At 50.0% G+C, this 18,919-nt stretch overlaps 6 protein-coding genes across 6 annotated transcripts; 4 read left to right on the top strand and 2 right to left on the bottom strand.

Annotated features, from left to right (window-relative positions):
• Positions 1-320: 320 nt before the first annotated feature.
• On the top strand, positions 321-1,261 carry BO88DRAFT_247087 (SDR family NAD(P)-dependent oxidoreductase). The gene has a single exon (XM_025702186.1). The coding sequence runs from the start codon at positions 432-434 to the stop codon at positions 1,233-1,235; it is 804 nt and encodes a 267-aa protein (XP_025565018.1). The 5' UTR covers positions 321-431; the 3' UTR covers positions 1,236-1,261.
• Positions 1,262-1,286: 25 nt separating this feature from the next.
• BO88DRAFT_423972 (membrane copper amine oxidase) lies at positions 1,287-3,739 on the bottom strand (the record flags this gene model as incomplete). Its single annotated transcript, XM_025708703.1, has 6 exons — positions 1,287-2,148; positions 2,201-2,544; positions 2,629-2,718; positions 2,775-3,255; positions 3,410-3,560; positions 3,598-3,739. 6 exons carry the CDS (start codon positions 3,737-3,739, stop codon positions 1,287-1,289), a joined length of 2,070 nt encoding a protein of 689 aa, XP_025565017.1.
• A 962-nt stretch (positions 3,740-4,701) lies between these two features.
• BO88DRAFT_403381 (flavin-containing monooxygenase) lies at positions 4,702-6,868 on the top strand. The gene has a single exon (XM_025706345.1). It carries the CDS (start codon positions 4,788-4,790, stop codon positions 6,432-6,434), a length of 1,647 nt encoding a protein of 548 aa, XP_025565016.1. The 5' UTR covers positions 4,702-4,787; the 3' UTR covers positions 6,435-6,868.
• A 1,467-nt stretch (positions 6,869-8,335) lies between these two features.
• axeA (putative acetyl xylan esterase) lies at positions 8,336-9,394 on the top strand (the record flags this gene model as incomplete). The annotated part of the gene is made up of 3 exons (XM_025712079.1): positions 8,336-8,540; positions 8,610-8,866; positions 8,942-9,394. The coding sequence occupies 3 exons, from the start codon at positions 8,336-8,338 to the stop codon at positions 9,392-9,394; spliced, it is 915 nt and encodes a 304-aa protein (XP_025565015.1).
• A 1,186-nt stretch (positions 9,395-10,580) lies between these two features.
• BO88DRAFT_486533 (uncharacterized protein) lies at positions 10,581-11,590 on the bottom strand. The gene is made up of 4 exons (XM_025712458.1): positions 11,308-11,590; positions 11,052-11,223; positions 10,912-10,995; positions 10,581-10,847 (listed from the first exon to the last, which is right to left on the bottom strand). The coding sequence occupies exons 2-4, from the start codon at positions 11,154-11,156 to the stop codon at positions 10,836-10,838; spliced, it is 201 nt and encodes a 66-aa protein (XP_025565014.1). The 5' UTR covers positions 11,157-11,223; positions 11,308-11,590; the 3' UTR covers positions 10,581-10,835.
• Positions 11,591-15,622: 4,032 nt separating this feature from the next.
• Positions 15,623-18,114, top strand: chs3 (putative chitin synthase activator (Chs3); the record flags this gene model as incomplete). Its single annotated transcript, XM_025712078.1, has 2 exons — positions 15,623-17,462; positions 17,515-18,114. The coding sequence occupies 2 exons, from the start codon at positions 15,623-15,625 to the stop codon at positions 17,781-17,783; spliced, it is 2,109 nt and encodes a 702-aa protein (XP_025565013.1). The 3' UTR covers positions 17,784-18,114.
• Positions 18,115-18,919: the final 805 nt, after the last annotated feature.

Here is an 18,919-nt window from a genome sequence, read left to right as displayed (position 1 = left end):
AATGTGCATCGGTTATCAGCATGAGACGCACTGGGCCCATAGTTCATACTAGTGTCCCTAGAACAAGATCATCAAGCAGCTGACAGTCGCACAAACTCCAAATCAAGAAGTTGACTGGCCTATCGAATGCTGTGATGGGTGCGGTTTCCATTAGTTCAAGAAACATCCCTGCTTGGACAAGGCTGCTCATTGGTGGGCAAACCCACATTCATGCTATTTGCTCAATGCAGCAGTCATCCCAATGCATGAACCTCAACCTGGGCGGCAATCTACATGGTTGTCCACCCCTATGCATGTTATGCTAAGCCTACACCGCAATAGCTACCATCTATCAGGTTTCTAACATCTAAAAGCACCAACACCCCTCATATCCAAACCCACTCTCGCCCCATCATCCTACCTAAACCTCAAAACACCCGAGCTCTAAGACCATGACCCTCACAACAGACTACCACTCAGGCAAAGCCTACGTCCTAACCGGCGGCTGCTCAGGCATCGGCCTCGCCGTGCTGCACTACCTTCTCACACGATCCGCCATCGTCCACGTCCTCGACATCTCATCCACCCCCCCAGAACTCCCCTCCCACCTCCTCCCCCAGAACAAAAACCTCCACTTCTACCCCAACACAGACGTCTCCTCCGTAACCGCCGTCAAAGAAGCCTTCGACCAAATAACCACCACCACCCCAACCCTCCACGGCCTAATCAACAACGCCGGAATCGCCTACAAACCCGTCACCTTCGGGTTCGAATCCGATGATCTCTTCAACCGAGTCATGGAGGTGAATGTCCGCGGCGTATGGAACGTGGGGAATGCGTTCCTCTCGCACATCCTCCCAAGCGAGGCCGATCAGCAGTTCAACCCAGCGACAGCTAGAGAAGGCCGAGGAGTGATTGTGAATCTATGTTCAACGGCATCCTTTCACGCTAACCCGGGGTATGTGTCATACACGGTGAGCAAGCATGCCGTGTTGGGCATGACGAAAGCATGGGCGGCGAGTTTTGCGGGCCAGGGGGTCAGAGTTAATGGCGTGGCGCCGGGTGCTACGGATACGCCTTTGATAGATGGTATCTCGTTTAAGGACGTGCGAGAAGAGTACCTCAGTCAGGTGCCACTGGGTAGAAGGTGTGCGAAGCCTGAGGAGATAGCTGATGCGGTTGGGTTCTTGTTGGGGAAGGAGTCGAGTTATATGACGGGACAGGTGATTACGGTGGATGGGGGGAGATATATATGATTATTAGGTAGATACTATATATAGGAGAAGCCCAGTACTGAAATATAGTTCTCACCCCCAAAGCACCTCCTCCATCGGCCTCACCACAACCTCCACCCTCTCCCCCTCCTGCCCAAACGTCTCCACCCCATCCTCATCTCCAAACTCAACCCTAACCATATTCACCGTCCCGCGACTCTGATCCCCCGTAAAATAATTAACCGGCACAAACCTCACCCCCGCCACCGCGGTGGTCATAACCGTATTCGGTAAATCCCCGGTACTGGGAACATGATGAATCGCCAGATTAACCCACACCACCAGATCCGTCTGATTGAAATACTCGCCATCGAAGTACTCGTCGAAGTTGATCACAGGATTATATACGTCTTGGCTATTGTATGAGTGCGCGGACCGCGGTTCGTGGTCGTGGTGTTTTGTGATTTGGATGTCGTGTTCGGACCAGTGCGCTGCGTGGATTAGAGATGTGGAATTGATGATTGTTAGGTGGTTTGTACCTCCTCCGGAGGAGGTAGAGGAAGGGAGGATGCAGAATCTGCGGTATTCGTTGTAAGCGTTACGGGCGTCTTGGTTTATGATGCTGAGCGTTGTTGTTGTTGCTGATTGGGGAAAGTTGAGACGGCTTTCTGTTTCGGAGGAGAGGATGCGACGGGAGAGGTGCATTGTGTTTCGGGTTTTAATATCAGACCACGGGTATGTGGTGGTTATTGGGACGAGCGAGGTGAGTTCGATGGAGTTAGCGGTGCAGAGGATGTCGAAGTCGGCTTTGAAGTTGAGAATGTGGTCGTGCATGGAGCCGGAGAGGGCCGAGTGGATTTGGTACCCATAGTTGGTGTTGTGGGCGGAGTGGGCGGCTTGGATGTAGCCTGAGGCGCGGACTTCGATGCCGATGGTGCCGTCGAGGTGGAAGTAGCTGAAATTTGGTTCTTCAGTGAGTGAGTAAGGGGTGGTGGAAGGGGTGTTACCTGATGGTGTAGTCGTAGTTGCCAATGGTGGAGACGGATCGGAGAGTGATGTAGATGTTCTTGGTGCTGGAGATGTAGCTTTGGGTGGTGTGTCGCTGGATGGGGTAGTCGGCGTCGTATTTGAAAAGACAGAGACTGTCGACGTGGGTGTGTGTTGAGTCAGAGTCGTAGAATGAGGTGTTGAGATATGTGGCGTAGATTGGACAGTCATAGCCTTTAACGAGCTCGAATGTGTATGGACCGAAGCCGTAGTAGGAGTCTAGGTATGCGGTATTGGATTGAATGGGGTCGTTTCCTGCGTAGTGTGACAAAGCTTCTTGTAGGCCTAACTCGTATAGAATGCGCTGTCCTTTGTAGCGGACGTCGAAGATGGAGACACCGGTGTCGCGGGAGAAGCCGATATAGAAGGAAAAGCCCATCTAGGTTACGTATTTTTGGTCTGTGTCGAGAGCGTACCGTGCTCCTGATGGAGCTACCATGACTGGTGGCTGCTTTTGATCTTCCGGAAGGACCGGCCCCTGTTGGTCTGGTCTGTTCGTGCCCAGTCGCCTTCAGCGTTAGAGGGTAGCTTGACGAAGCCTGGGGAGTAGTATGCCTTTCGAAAAGCGTTGGTGGATTCGTAGAACATGTTATTGTAGAACCAGCCTTCGAGTTTCCACTTAGATGGATCACGGCCTGTGATGTCGGACTTGAAGAATAATCCCAGGGGCAGAATGCTGCTGGCGTCGAATTCGTCAACAGGGAGGTTCCAAAATGTATCCCAACGGATGATCCGACCGTCATCCTGCCACAGGGGGTTAATGCCCGAGATTCTGATGGTATCATTGTCTAGGCCTAAGGCTGTGCCATTGAATAGGTCCAGAGTGATGTCGGCGATCGAAGCGCTAATCTTGTATAGCCATTCAGAGTAGATGGTATCGTGGTCAGCGTCAAGATTGCGTATGCGGCCTTGTGTCTTGCTGGTGTAAGGATATTCGAGTGGCACCCAAGTGGTGGCAGTTTTATTGGTAACCGGCAGAGGTCCAACCAGTATTTCGGCGTAGTATGGGTTGAGACTAGCACGTACGTCAAGCACGACACGTGCATAACGCGTGGGAGGGGGGTGATCGTGGTCCAGATACTGCAGCACATCGGACTTGTTCGGACGCACAGTTCGACAAGGGTACTATATGGTCAGTGTGCTACCATGAACGGAGTAGCTAAGCTTACATTGTATTGTCCCACTCTCCGGCGTCATCGGCGGCGGTTAGGTTTAGCTCAGGCTGATGGAACAGCCATTGCACAAGAGACGCCGTCTCAACATCTGTCAGCTCCCCCCAAATATTTTTCTTGGGAGACTTGATCGCTGTAAAGTTGCTTGCTCGACGTGCGTGCATATAAAGGTGTTGAGGAGCGACCTCGCATGTTGTGCAACTGGCCCTTTCTTCTACTGTGATGTACCCATGCTGGTTGGTGCTCAAGCCGAGACCGAGCTAGTACATTGGTTGTGAGACCTATCAGTAAGAGACAGAGCGTCGTTAGTAAAAGAGTCTGTCGCATGTTGGGCGATTGAGATTCATATATGATGCTTACATCAGATACGCAGAGTAGAGTTCGTCTCTATATACCTGCAAGCCTCTGTATAACCCAGCTTATGCCATAGTCACACCAAGAATGTCCCCGTAAACGATCGCGCTTGTTATGATTCCGAAGTGGATGTTGCGTTGCCTGATCGGGATTTATTCCGCAGGCAGACTTGCTTGAACAAGTGGATATCCTATATTAACCAGGAAGTTAAAGAAGATTTGGACACCCGGGTCATGGCTGTGCTTGAGTTCGGGCACTTAGGAGCGAATAGAGGCGTCAAAGATGGAGTTTATCGCGGCACGGGTGGTGATACAAGGATGTCTTGTCATTATCATGGTCAGGCTGTAGCTTCTGCACGGGACAAATAAGCGCTACAGCACTGAAGGCAGCATTGTTACACATTGACAGCTCCAATCGGAAGATAACGAAGAGGTGAAGGACACAGAGAGTTTTAGGATAAACCTACAGCTGTCGAACACGCAACGCCGTCGTTGATCATTTTGGTCACGAGTTGCTGGATTCCTCGTGTTGTCTCTCAAGCTGAAAAGTGGCAAATGTACTCCCTGTCAAAAGGTTTCGGGCATTCCGAGGGTCTTTTCATTGAAGCTTAGAAAGCGATCGGCTGATAAAGAATTGCAGCGAGAGTGTGAGCATGAGGAGCGGGTTAAGGTTTGGTTGGAGGCCTGAAGTTGGGTTCTGGATTCCTCCGTTTTCAGAAGAATAGTCAGCACTTTGACTTTGATGTCCCGGAAACGGCTTCAAACCCGCAATGAGGATAACGAAGCAGCTATGAAGCTTGGGTATGTCATCCTCGTGTTACGTCTCAAGGCCCGCCACTGCAAATGCGATGACTGGTTATTTTGTAGCCACATATGTAAGGATCCTTATCAAGGACAGAAGCATTGCAGACGTCGGACAAAATAGTAAGCAGAGCACAGGGATATAAACTAGTCAATCCCAGCCAGCTCACAAGAAGAAAGGTGAAAATTCATCCCAAAACCGAGCCCCTGGCAACAACAAGATGTCCCATGAATATTGTCTCGACGCCCTCGTTGTAGGGACTGGTTTCTCTGGTATCTATACCCTGTATACCCTCGCCAAGGAAGGCTTGGCCGTCCAGGCGATTGAAAAGGAAAGTGACGTCGGTGGCACATGGTATGTGAATCGATATCCCGGTGCTCTGAGCGACAGCTGGAGTCATGTTTATCGCTATGCCTTCGACGAAGAACTACTCCAAACCCATCCGGTTGTGAGAAGATATTCCACCCAGCCGGAGATCATGGACTATCTCAAGCATGTCGTCGAGAAACATGATCTCCGCGACCGCATTCATTTCAATACGGAGATGATCGCAGCCCGATGGGATGATATTGCCAAGGAGTGGAGGGTCCAGTGTCAGACTGGCGATGTATATCGGGTGAAATACCTTGTCACGGCTGTCGGGGCCCTCGTCAAGCCCAAGGTTCCTGATATCCCTGGTCTAAAAAGCTTCAAAGGCCGGGTTGCCCACACAGCTACCTGGGATCCAAGCATCCAAGTGGAGAACAAACGTGTTGGTGTCATAGGCGTTGGTTCAAGCGGGGTGCAAGTAGTCACTGCTATTGCTAGCAAGGTGAAATCGCTCCATGTTTTCATCCGTACTCCGCAGTATACTATTCCAGCAAACGACAAGCAGATAACTCCCGAAGAGCAGAAATCATTGGATGAAAAGTTCCCGCAGGTCTGGTCAGACGTATTGACTTCTCGGCTGGGAATGGGCTTTCTGGAGCAAGACAGACCAATCATGTCCGTATCCTCAGAAGAGCGTGAGGAGATCTTGGAGCATCTCTGGAGGGACGGAAACGGTATCCAGATGATGTTTGCAGCATTTTCAGATATTGCTGTGGACGCAGCGGCTAATGAAGAGGTTTGCCGATTCCTTCGCAGGAAGATTGCAGAGATTGTGAAGGATCCCAAGAAGCGAGCTATTTTGACTCCAAAGGATGCCTGGAACCGACGGCCGTTGTCAGACGCTGGATTTTATGAGCAGTTCAACCGGGAGAACGTGTATGCGATTGATATAAAGAAACATCCCATCACCGAGGCAACGGCAAAAGGTCTATGTACTTCAGACGGCAAACTCTACGAGCTAGACGTGATAATAGTCGCAACTGGCTTTGACGCTATGGACGGAACCTACGCTCAAATCGACATTCAAGGGCGCGAGAAGGGCGAAACTCTGTATGGCCGCTGGAAGCGTACTGGTCCGGACTGCTATCTGGGCTGCTCAGTTGCAGGATTCCCGAACCTGCTGACCGTGCTTGGACCGAGGGTGGCTTTCGGAAATGTGCCTCCGTTGTTGGAGATACAAGTTAGCTTTTTGACAGACGCGATCCGGCGGGCCCAGGATATCACCAAACACACAGGGAAGCAATGTGAAATTGAAGCAACGAAACAAGCTGAGCGCGAGTGGACTGAGGTATGCGAACATATAGCGAAGATACTTCTTTTCAACAAAGGATCATCGTGGATGTTTAGGAAGAACTCACCAGGAGACGCAACGTCGAGTCTTTTCTACTTTGGGGGACTGGGAGCATTCCGAGCCAAACTGGAAGATACAAAAGTCAACGGGTTTGCTGGGTTCAAGAACCCATTTGGCCCTGCTGCAGAAGCTCGCGCACAGCTCTAAATCATATTTGGGACATATCCTGATTCATTTGATCCTCATTCGTTAGGTGTTGATGTACCGAATTGTTGGCTTGTATTGTATGATAAAAGCTTCAAATATGCGCAGATTTGTATCCTGCTGTGTCAATAGTAGGCACATAACAGAGCGTTTTGGGTGAGAGAGGTCCAGGAAGTGGATGTCACTAGGTCCTACTAATGACCTCAGGCATCACATTTTCTCGATTAGGAAGGACCCCCCTGTCAGCCTCGTCGCGTCCCAGACATTGAACCGGCGCGTCGTTATTGGCCAGGAGGACAAAGTGGATTTTCGCGATTGTTCCAACATCTAGGAGAGTAGAGAGCTTCTATTGGCTAGAGGAAACTGCAGATTACCGGTGAATGAGTCGTTGGAAATACCTACCATGGGCCCGGGATGACACGATTATTACTTGCCGAGTATATCAAGGAATAAGGCGGTATGGAGCCAGAAAAGTGGGCTTGGTGGTATTTCCATTGATCTCACTATGTTCTGAGCTTATGAATTAAGGAGAAAATATAAAAACGCCCTGATTCGCATTATGAAAGATCCAAAATTGAAATCCCTTTATGACATTCCACCTATCAGCCGTTTCTCTTGCCTTGGTTCTGTCCGCATCTTCAGCACGGGTTTGATATGGAGCTCGACTGCCTTAGATTTCGCCACTGAGCAGACATAAGAGATTTCATAACTAGCTGCCTAAGATACCCTACCTGAGAATTCTACTTATCAAGTAGTCGTTGAACTGATAGCCGTTTGGAGAGAGTTGTCATATTCAGAAAAGACGGAAGGACAGCAGGTTGCTTTAGAAAATTGGGTAAAGCGAAGCTTGTGGTGTTGATGGAGGACAGACCTCTCAAGATGATTATCGCCATTACCTCTCCTCGCGGCCAGTCGCTAGCTACATGGGTATTGGGTTGTCACAACTCGGTGCCCTGTGCTACCGACCTCGACAAAGTAAAGGAGGAAGGGAGAGGTGGATATTTGGCTGCATATTGTGGTGTGAGCTATCCTTTCATCCGACGTAAAAGTGACTACGTTACTGATGAATGCGACTAGATAAAACCGAAGACCTATCGACTAACTATGGAAGATGTAAGGCCGTGGTCCAGAAACAAGGGTTACTAGTCACCAATAAGTCTAAGCACGTACTAGACCACCTACGCCGTAACTTCAACTTTTTTCTTCATCCACTTTAACCCATCTGAAACCTTTCTTGCCTCAAGCAAAAGGCTGTGACAGAGTTCAGGTCGGACTTGAGCCTGCTATGACTGGACTGGTCGCGTATTTAGATATCCAAACTATCCGTTCGTCAGTGCCGGGAGTATACTCCCAAGAACCTCACTCACATGGCAAAGAAATGTGCCGATTGCTTAAGCTTTACCCCAGATTATTCCGCAGCCAAATACCCATTCTGGCTGAATACCGGCTATTTGATGCTGCATACTCACACATTCCGCACAGCCGCCAATGTGAAGAATTACCAGTGGCCCAGCCCTGCAGTGGCTCTAACGGGATCTGTTACGGAGTTCGGCCCGCAACGACGATCTCTAACCATTTCGATCTGGAGTTCCCACTCCGTAGTCTATCCCAGACTCCTCATGTCGGAGCTGTCACGGCTGTCACATTAGCCCTGCTTAATCTCCGTAATGAAATCAGCCTACACTGTCTTTCCTATGTCTAGACCACTGCCAAATACCCACTGAACCAATACTCCGGATAGCTATAGAAACACACAATTACTCCATAATGTTTCAATTTACCCGCTCCCTGCAGCGCTATAAATCGTCTTCATATCCTCTGGCGTCTTCCCTACTGCCCAAGCTGTATCTCTTTTCACCTAGCACGATTTATGCATACTGCCTAGCACGGCAGAAGAAATCACCATGCTACTTTCAACCAACATCCTCTTCGTCATCACCACCCTCGTTACCTCCCTCCTCCACCCCATCGCCGCCCATGCTGTCAAGCGCAGTGGCAGTCTTCAACAGGTCACCGATTTCGGTGATAACCCTACAAATGTAGGCATGTACATCTATGTGCCTAATAACCTGGCTTCAAATCCAGGTATCGTGGTTGCAATCCACTACTGTACGTACCCCTTCTTATACGATCTCTATCATACCCATGCATGAGCGAAAGTCTAAGTAACAAATATAGGCACCGGCACTGGACCCGGCTACTACAGCGCCTCCCCCTACGCCACCCTCTCCGAGCAATACGGCTTCATCGTGATCTACCCGTCCAGCCCATACTCCGGCGGCTGCTGGGACGTGAGTTCACAGGCAACGCTGACACACAATGGCGGTGGAAACAGTAACTCCATTGCCAACATGGTCACCTGGACGATCAGCGAGTATGGGGCCGATAGTAGCAAGGTGTTTGTGACGGGATCGAGTTCGGGGGCTATGATGACGGTATCCATTCCACCCTTCCTTTTTCCTAATACACCCCGGAATCACAAAAAAGACGGCACGTGCTGATTAGAATAGAATGTAATGGCAGCGACCTACCCCGAGCTCTTCGCCGCCGGCACGGTCTACTCCGGCGTTTCAGCCGGGTGCTTCTACTCGAACACCAACCAAGTAGACGGATGGAATTCCACCTGTGCCCAGGGCGAGGTTATCACCACCCCGGAGCACTGGGCCAGTATTGCCGAGGCAATGTACTCGGGTTATTCGGGTAGTCGTCCAAAGATGCAGATCTACCACGGTAGTATAGACACGACGCTGTATCCTCAGAACTACTACGAGACGTGCAAGCAATGGGCCGGGGTGTTCGGGTATGACTATAGCGCACCTGAGAAGACGGAGGCGAACACCCCAGAGACGAATTACGAGACGACGATCTGGGGAGATAGTCTGCAGGGAATCTTCGCGACGGGCGTGGGTCATACGGTGCCGATTCATGGGGATAAGGATATGGAGTGGTTTGGGTTTGCTTGATCGGGGGATTGAATAAGTAGGCTGGAAATATCTTGGAACCGGGAATGATGAAACTTTTGAAGTATGATATGTTAACGATATTGCGTCAACGAGCGTTTTTTGAAGCTTCTATGTGTACTGTGCGATATGAGCAAAAGCGTGATGCCCGTATCTAATACCAGAACAGGTGCAGCACGAGAGCTGCTGTAGGTGGAACGGGACATGGTCCCACCGGCATAAAGAGGAAGACGGGGAGGGTTCGGAGACCTAAAGGGCATGCCATCATCAAATCAGTAGTTCCGGAGGGTGAGCAACAATCTGTTCGGCGTCTTGTCTGTCGCCGCAGAAGAAACGAGAGACGTTGTAAATCGTGGAAAGCACAGTCAACCACTCATCATCACCGTATGCTGCTGTATCTTTACCCAAGCCCAAGTTCCAGAACAAAGTAGGTACTTGACCGTCCTAGAGTCATGACAAACATCACGTTTTCCAGACCACAGCTCTAGAAAGATAATTCCGACACAGAATCGAGTCGACGGGTCAACGTTACCTGTTGAAGGGGGACTCTCCAGAACTGGAACACAGGATCCCGAGGCCATCCATCTCATCATGCATAATTCAAGAAGAGTATCGGAATTTACTGTTTGTGATGTGTAGAAGACTGGGCGACCGGTAATCAAATCCAAGGCTTTTGGTGGAGGGGGACAGAAATAGAGAATCCTGTCTCACATCATCACCGCTTCTTCTTTCTGAAGACAGAATTCCTTCTTTTGTTCGACGCAATAGCGCCGATACCGACCAGCGATAATCGATGCTGGGTGGCAATCATAAACAAGTCGTGAAAATCAGGTATTCTGGCAATTTCTTTGGAGGTTTGTTTTGAGGAACGACAGTCGGCATTGGTGAAGAGCTCGGCTGCGTTCGTAGGCTGCGGGTGCAGAAAGAGGTTCGAGACACATGATCTTGAAATGCCAAAAGAAAGTGTTCAAGAATGGCATTCTCTGCGTCTTTGGGAGCGCGTCGCAGGTTTCGTGCAGGGCGTAGGCAGGCGTTGAATGTGCGAACAGGAGGGGATATTGGAGCGGAAGACAAGGGATAGATGTAGTAATAGTTCGTCATACGGTGATCATTGTTGCACGTCACTCGTCCCTAGGTCAGCGTTAAGCTAGTGGTTTACCAGGATGGTCAATTGGTCAGAGTAATCAATGGCAATGGATAGAGTTAGTATATCTTCCTAATTAACTACCCCAACTCAAATTTTTGAGCGAGCTTGTCAGCATCGCAGTGTTATTGACACATATTAGTCGTATTCGACAAGTACAATATGAACCCGGCCGTTCGAGATGCCTTTATCACCCACGCCAGCGTATCCGACATCACATCTTCCACCCCTGTACGCATTATATCTTCACAGTCTAGAGAATTTCTCGACGTCAACATGCCAGACTTGGGTATTTGGCATTTAGTGGCATTTCTGAAGAAGTAATGTCTGTTAGTCATTGTTGTGTATATTACCATTGCTGGTATAGAACACTTACCCGGTCAGATCCGCAGACCAGTGGAGGGCAGCAGCTGTTTCCGGCGGCCGTGATGTTGCCGCCAACGCAAAGTCCGTCGTCACGCTGGAGATAGTTAGGATGCTGTTATATCACGACATGATGGACATGGCCAAACTCACTCCAAGGCACATAACCTGGACGTTGAGCGCGTTCAGGGCGCCATTCTCAGCCGGCCTGGCGACGGCAACAGAGGCGAGGAGAGCGATGACAGCGAGAAAACGCATTGTGATTATGGAGTAAAGGGATGAGAAGAGGTAAAGGGTTATTGTTGATGTCGTGCGCGTTGAATTACTAGAAGATCGGTCGTTGTTAATTATTGGACAAATGAAGCTATTCGACAATACAAAAACGATAGGGAATAGAAATGACACATACCTGGGCGTGCACGAGGGAGGAATGGAATGTTAAGAACGTGGAGAGGAGGAAAGGTTGGGAGAAAGAGGAAAGGAACAAAAGACGGGTCAGGTAGGGATGACGAAGAGGGATGGGGATGGGCGCGACCGTTTATTTAGGCAGGGAGAGGAGACGCTGTCGATCGATGCTCTTTCCGATCGGGCGTCATAATCAAAGTGAGTCGTTGGTGAATGTGATGCAGGCACACGGTTAGCCCACCGGATATTTTTGGAATAAAATATTATCCACATAAAAACAAGTTACGTTACTTACTGGGTAGACTACGTAGTAGAAATCGATAGCAGGGAAGCAGCAACAGCTGGCCAGCGTCGCCAACGCAGGCCGAAACAGCAATCGGCGGGATCGGCGCGGGACCCTGGGGTTGGGATCGGCATGCCCCTGGCTGCTTAGGCGCAGTGGACGAGTGACAGCCCATTGTCGGCTCCAACTCAGCTCCATCGCCCGCTGCGATCGGCAGGCCCGGGGGCCAATAGTCGCCGGGCTTGCGAGTTGGAGTCAGGGCGTCCCCTTGGCAATTGCTACACTACTGCGTCCTTGATGCCTTGGCAGTGGGCACAGTGGGCGTGCGGAGACTTGGATGTTGGACTTTTACGTTGTTGCCTCTTGTTTATTTAGGGATATGATCTTTGCCACAACGAACTCGCTTTCAATTCTCTTCTACAATAGATACTTTTGTTCTAGCTACTATTATACTAGCACGACGGTAGACTCCCGATCAGCCAATATTGACGCGCAGGTGGAGCTATTAAGCTTGATCACCGCTGCGATAAGATAAGGAACCCCCCTTTATCAACTCCCAAATCTTGAGACATTACTCGTTCCTTGCCTGCTCAGGAGATCTCCTCCTCGCTAATCATTGCACGACGCAGCTTCGGAGATTATTTTAGCCCTGTGAGTCTCCTGGTCATATCTCGCTTAAACAGCAATGCGACCTATCCACATATCATCTGTCCCGGCTGCTACATGATCTCGAGTCACAGATTGAAACACCAACACAGAACACCGAAGTATACATCGTCATGTACTCTGGAAACACTCGTTATATGTCTGAAGCCTTGCCAAGGAAGTAGGGGATGTTTCAAGAAGCCTGTATCGTGTATCCCAGATTTCTACCAACATTTCTCAACATCTGCTGGCAAGGAAACACCCGCGGACAGCTCCCCTTGCCGGATAGCGGTGCCCTGGAAAGGAGTGGTTTATCCTCTCCATCAAATCACACTTGAGAATCTTCAGTGTCTGTCCTATATAAGCCGGCCCATCCTGCCTTGCTCACTAGAAAAATTTCATGTTCTCCCTCTCAGCCATATGTACCTCAATTAACGATGAACAGGGGGTTTAGAGGAAGTCCGACCACATGATCTAGTAACTTCTCATGTTGCACCCCTTTCATGAGCGTGAATATTTCTCCCCCTCGCCCCTAATCAGGGCAATTACCTTGTCGTTCGTTCAGGTCCCGAGGCGATCGGCAATCTCGTCTCTCCACTTTCGAATGGACATGAGTTCGGTATCCGCTTATCTAATTATAGATTTAGCTTGGAGGTCGAAATCTCTACCTGACCTCCTTAGCAATGTCTGTCCGTCGTGACTTGAATGTCAATTTTTGGAGTTGTTACCCTTGACAGAAGGCGTGACCACTATATCTACGAGCTTCGACTCGTGCGTCTCGAATTGATACATCATATATGTGATCCCTAAAAGGAACCCATGGTCTGCACATCGAGTCACCAAAAATTCAATGGCGACCTGACCACGTGGTGATCACCAGTCTGGATGATAATGTCCGTGCACGTGATATGAAGACTGAAGAGAGCTTCCTTCGTGACAGTACTGTATGTTTATCATGACCACGCGGGCACCATTATATGGTTGGTCGCGTAACAACATCACGCACAGTAAGAATCGAGAATCTCCATCAGATGTAAGCTTGGGAGTACTCTTATCCACACTTTGCTGGTGACCTAGGCCTTTTGGTGTGGTACTAATCGGTTCAAGTTCGGGATCTCCATAGGGAACTCTGACCTACACTATGGAAGGTCTGGGTACTATCGTGTAGTTCGAATCACATACCAGACATGCCCATTAGACTGTAGAGAAATCTTGACACTGGGCCTCATTGTGACATATAGGTGGATCATACTGCGCATATGTCGATCAGAGTATTCAATCTTCTTCCGAGATCGCTGCTAGCAATGCTCAAAATGTCATGAATGTCATGAATACGTGTATGATGTGGCATGTCCTTATTTCGGAGCGGGCTACATGCTTCATATCAATGACGCGTCCGTGCAATCCAACGTATATCATTGTTGAAATTCCAGCTACTTATGGCCAGGATGCTTTCTGGATTCACATCATTCGTAATAATCACCTCAAACGGCCTGAGCTTTATTGATACCAAGCAGTATGTAACAGAGGTAAACACAATATTACCCCAGTTTCACGCGGTGGGAGGACATCGGAGAGAGATCTGCTTTTCAGAGTACGCATCTACTACGTAGTAGTTAGCAATAAGCAGTCATCGAAAGGATAACCCGCAGGGCGGCCAAGACGATCGGAATCCGGGCAAACGATTGCCCATTCCCCCGGAGGCCAATGGGAAGCCTTACTCTGGACTGTGCGCCGAGACCGTTCCGTTGTGTTCTCTGGGCCGCGCGCACCAATCACCGACTGGCGCCGACGGGGTTCCGATTCTTCCGCCAATATGGGTACTTTAAAACAATCTGGACGGAGCAGCCTTGTGCACTCCGTGTCCGAAAGGCTACAGGCGGGAAGATGCGAGCGTGGATCGCTGTCACGCCATCTTACTCGATCATATTGCTTACATACAAGTACGAGAGGGGTGTGGGGGATCATCACCTGGCCAGGCATCTTGTATAATAGTCCTCTATATTCTCAATGACTAGTCCCTTTGTAGTGAACCAGCGCAGATAAATAATGCCTAAAAGTAATCATACGAGTGTTAGAGAGGGTTGACATGGATGGGTCGAATCGTTGTCTGTTGATTCACAGTGCTTTATGCAATAAATAGCGGGATTCAGCTATGTAACAGCCGTACCAGTCCGAAGGTGCCAACTGAAAGACGAGGGAATAAATGAATTAATATAGTTAGCCAGTTCATATGGCCTGAGCCCAATGTGGCGTAAGGGTCCACACTCTATGACAGCAATGAGAGGGGTAGTGGTAGAGTAGTTTAAATTTAACCAGCCACCACGATTAAGTATGGCTACTGGAGTCCCTCATGACCCATGGATCGTGGAATCGCCCGGGAGCATTGACTCCCAGCGGCCTAAGACATTCAACATATTCAAATTCCTGAAGGAGCCAAACGAACAGCACGGCCGTAGCATGGGATGAATGATTGGATTGGGTTGCCTTGAAAGTTGTAGTGGAAGTAGCGAAAGTGAGACAGTGAGACACGCATTGTACAGACAGCGTAAGCAGGCAGTCGAGTTGGGGCTATTTTTGGCGACCCTGTCATTCCCAGTCGGGCTAGTCGGGCCGAGAAGAGTAAGTGTGAGCTGTCTATTCTTGACCTCGTGACCGTTGAAAGTGATTCAATGACCATTCAGTCTACTGGTGGTAGTGGGAGTGAGTTGTCTACTAGTGAGAGAGGGATGTATCTAGTAAGTACCGTTTGTTACTAGTCCCATACTCTATACGGAACTAAGCCGGAATTGACTTCTGGGCGCAACTCTCTTCCCGAGCCATTTCTCCTCTTCTGCCCCCAAGAATAACCCTCCCACTTCTTCGCCAATCCCACTTGGCACTCTTTTTTTCTTCCTTCTTTCATCGGTCTCTCGCTTCGTTTGAGTGGCCTTTGGACCTTCGTTTGTCCTCCATATCCCCCATTCACTCCTCTGTTCTCTGCGTCATGGAATTCAGCAGCTGCATCCCATCAGGACCCATCGTTTAGCGTTTCCTGCAAGGTAGGCCTATTTTCCCGGTGGACCCCCGAATTTCCTTGAGCTGACCCATCATCCTTCTCCAGCTTTCTCCACATTCCAGCAGCAGTCCCTTGTCCCGCGATCCCTGATCTCCCCTCGTTGCCTTGTCTCTTTCCATTCGTTTGCAGCCCCCGAGACTCGTCACCTCGCTCCAGCGCACATGGTTCATATCCCATGCATAGTCCACAGCTTATCGCATAACTTCGGGGCCATTTCAAATTACCTTGACGGTCGTCCCCACTATCAGGGATTGTTCTGCGACCACGCTCGGAATATACATTTGTGGGATTCTGCCATCACCGATCGGATCTCAGACAGAGGAATTAGGGACGATGGCACGCTCTGCCAGCGGCGGCTATCCCCAGCCGCTTTCATCCCCTCCGCCCGTTTATCTTCGTTCTTCTCCTCCCATCCCCCCGGTGCATCGTGAACCCCGGCGGGACAGCTTCAATCGCTTATACAGCAAGCCTATTCCTAGGAAGTCTCTGACGGATCCGGTGTCCATGCCGGAAGATCGCCCCGAAAGCCAACGCTATTCGGTTCCACGGGTCAGAATCCATGGGGAAAGCGATTCGGCAGAGCTAGATTTTCATGAGGATGGTATTGAAATGACACTTCCTACTGATGAATTCGCCCACATCTCTCTCTCCGAGCAGCAGCAGACTCTTGGCAAGACCATCGATGGATCATCTCCACCCCAGGCGGAAGACTTTAACGCCCCCCAGCCACCAGAGCATCGGACATACGGGCACACACCCCATAGCAGTGCGTCTTGGTCGGTAGTCGATCCTCACACCAAAGACAACAGTCTGCCTAACACGAGCACATCTTCATTGGACCAACAACCTGCCAAAGACAGTCAGACTAGCTCTTCCCGGGACAGTCTCGAGAGTACGACGCAAGCCTCGGAATTCTACGAACCTTTGCATTACCATCATCGACCGTACGAAGCTCCCCAGCCCGCAAACCAGCAATCACCAGCAAATGGCTCATCTGAGAATCTACAGAAGCCACGCCCAGCCGCCAATGGGCGTTCTCTTTCAACACACTCACTTGGCTCCGACCTGGGTGAAAGGCGGAGATCTTCTCGGCTCTCGCCATACCTCCACGCCCGTGGATCATCCCGGGACTCCAGTGCATCTCCCGACGTCCGACCAGTGTCTTTCGTTGAACAGCTCAACAGCTGCTATCCGCAACCCGGACCTGCCCCGGTACAGATTGGCAACTCCCATCTGCAATCCGCTGTCGGCAACAACGCATCCTTGTTGAGCCACAAACAAACGTTCGATATGTATCTGGCAAATGTCAAGAAGACCGATGACCCCGCCATTCAATATGAATTCGCCATCTTTATGGTGAACGCAATGTTGGAAATGCCTCCCGATGAGGTCGACGGTGCATCTGCAGTGTATGGCCAGAAAGGAAGCGACATCAGCCGTGCTAGCCTTCTGCGCGAGTCCAAATCCATCCTCCAGCGCCTAGCTGATCGCAGCTATCCCTTTGCTCAATACTACCTGGCCGACGGATACGCTTCGGGGTTGTTCAGCAAAGGCAAAGAGGACTATGATCGGGCGTTCCCACTGTTCCTGGCAGCCAGTAAACACGGACATGTCGAAGCATGCTACCGGACTGCTTTGTGCTATGAGTTCGGCTGGGGTACCCGAGTTGACGCTGCTCGGGCACAGCAGTTCTACCGACAGGCAGCATCCAAAAATCACCCGGGCGCTATGCTACGTATGGCGAAGGCCTGTCTGGAAGGCGATATGGGGCTAGGAAAACGTTATCGCGAAGGTATTAAGTGGATGAAACGCGCTACTGATTCATCCGACGTTCAGTATAATTCTGCTCCTTATGAGTTGGGAGTAATGCACGAAACGGGATATGGCGACGACGTATTTCCAGACCCTGCTTATGCTGCCCAGCTGTTCACCAAGGCGGCGGACCTAGGCCACATTGAGGCCAGCTATCGCTTGGGCGATGCCTATGAGCACGGCAAACTCGAATGCCCAAGAGATCCTGCTTTATCGATCCATTTCTATACCAACGCTGCGCAGGGTGGCCATCCTCTGGCCATGATGGCACTGTGTGCCTGGTATCTTATTGGGGCAGAGCCTGTGCTGGAAAAGGATGAGTATGAAGCCTACGAATGGGCTAAGCGTGCTGCGGAGGCTGGTAAGACACAGGCGTCCATAGCGCAAGTGCTGAAATGCTGACGTTGCCGCAGGACTCACAAAGGCGCAATATGCAGTTGGATACTTCACGGAAACGGGCATTGGCTGCCGGCCAGACCACCTAGCAGCGAATGTCTGGTACGTACAAGCAGCGGAGCAAGGAGATCTCCGAGCTAAGCGCCGAATTGCCGCCATTCGAGCGGCTGTCGACGGGGTCAATCCAGAGAAGGCTAGCGCAGCAGCTGCGGGCACCGGCCGTGGGCAGAAGGAAAAGAAAGGTGCGTATTTTCTCCAACTCTGTCACAACCTGTCTAATATATGAGACAGAAGGGAAATCGAAACGGTTTGGTATATTCTGAACATGACATATCTTCAATGGCCCCGAGAGGGTTCCGCATCTGGCAGCACATTCATCAATGATTTACATTCATGGTTACCATACAATACATTTCAGCGACAACGAGCAGCACGAAGAAGCTTTGGGCACATTTTGGCATTTTATTCTGGATTACGTTGAGCGATTTGTTGATTCACGCGAACCTTGTTTCCCAGCATTACTGGGGTTGGACCTGTACAAATTCTGTAGCAATCATAATGATTTGCGGAACATATAATCAACTTTAGGATCATCATCATCTCCATTTCCACTATATTAGGACCTATCGACTTCGAGTAGAATTGACTGGCATTCCACTACTCATCAACGTAGCGCCGTATAATAATATAGAGTACTGTAAGAGCAGTATTGAGCGATAGCGCCATATCTCCTCCCTTAGGCCATTGCATGTAACTCCACAGACATCTCAGACTGGCGGTGAATAGTACAATATAGAGTAGGCTGACATGAGTTAGCTCTGTGTCCCTTGGATTGTAATGACGGGGTCTAATTCTACTTACGTCCACGGATTTCGTGCGATCCTTTGAAGGCTAGTAGGCCTTTGCGAAGAGGGGTGTGGAGTTGATGTAGTGGTTTTTTCATCGGCGTTCATCTTTTTGACCGAGACTCTGAGACTCTGAAGACGGAATGAGTATGTTTATGGGGAACAAAATAGGAAGTGTGGGAAAGTGGTCTACCTGCGAGCCAGGAATTCAATAGTAGTTTAAATAAATAAGGAGGGTGATGGTACCGTGGTAGCGGAACGGCCCTTTATGCTCTTTTGACACGATCGGGTATTGGTGCGGGTCTTGGCAGTCAGAGGATCTCGGACTATGTCTTTCAGCCCTATTGGGGGTTTGGGGGGGGGGGGGGGGTTTCTTATCTTTTCCGTGCCGTGAATGTCGGGTTCTGTGTCTTTGAAGCGCCAGTGAGGAATAGCAGTTATAGGTAATGATAGCATGGCGATTTCGTTGGTTATGTTGCAAACTGGTTGACTTGATGCTGTTTACTCGGGGTCTTGGCAGTCGAGGGAGGTGAGTCAGGGGCATTCAACTTTTGTGGAGATCTCTTTCTATGGCTTC

Source organism: Aspergillus vadensis (assembly GCF_003184925.1).
Source record: "Aspergillus vadensis CBS 113365 unplaced genomic scaffold BO88scaffold_6, whole genome shotgun sequence".
Classification (NCBI taxonomy): Eukaryota; Fungi; Ascomycota; class Eurotiomycetes; order Eurotiales; family Aspergillaceae; genus Aspergillus; species Aspergillus vadensis.
The sequence above is the reverse complement of the archived record's forward strand: the minus strand, read 5'-3'. Positions and strand labels throughout refer to the sequence as shown.

What these genes read in the sequence shown, in the direction of transcription:
- BO88DRAFT_247087 (XM_025702186.1), top strand. Translation starts at nt 432, where the DNA reads ATGACCCTCACAACAGACTACCACTCAGGCAAAGCCTACGTCCTAACC.
- BO88DRAFT_403381 (XM_025706345.1), top strand. Translation starts at nt 4,788, where the DNA reads ATGTCCCATGAATATTGTCTCGACGCCCTCGTTGTAGGGACTGGTTTC.
- BO88DRAFT_486533 (XM_025712458.1), bottom strand. Translation starts at nt 11,156, where the DNA reads ATGCGTTTTCTCGCTGTCATCGCTCTCCTCGCCTCTGTTGCCGTCGCC. An exon ending in TCCAGGTTATGTGCCTTGGA is followed by an intron (nt 10,996 to 11,051) that starts GTGAGTTTGGCC and finishes AACTATCTCCAG; the next exon opens with CGTGACGACGGACTTTGCGT.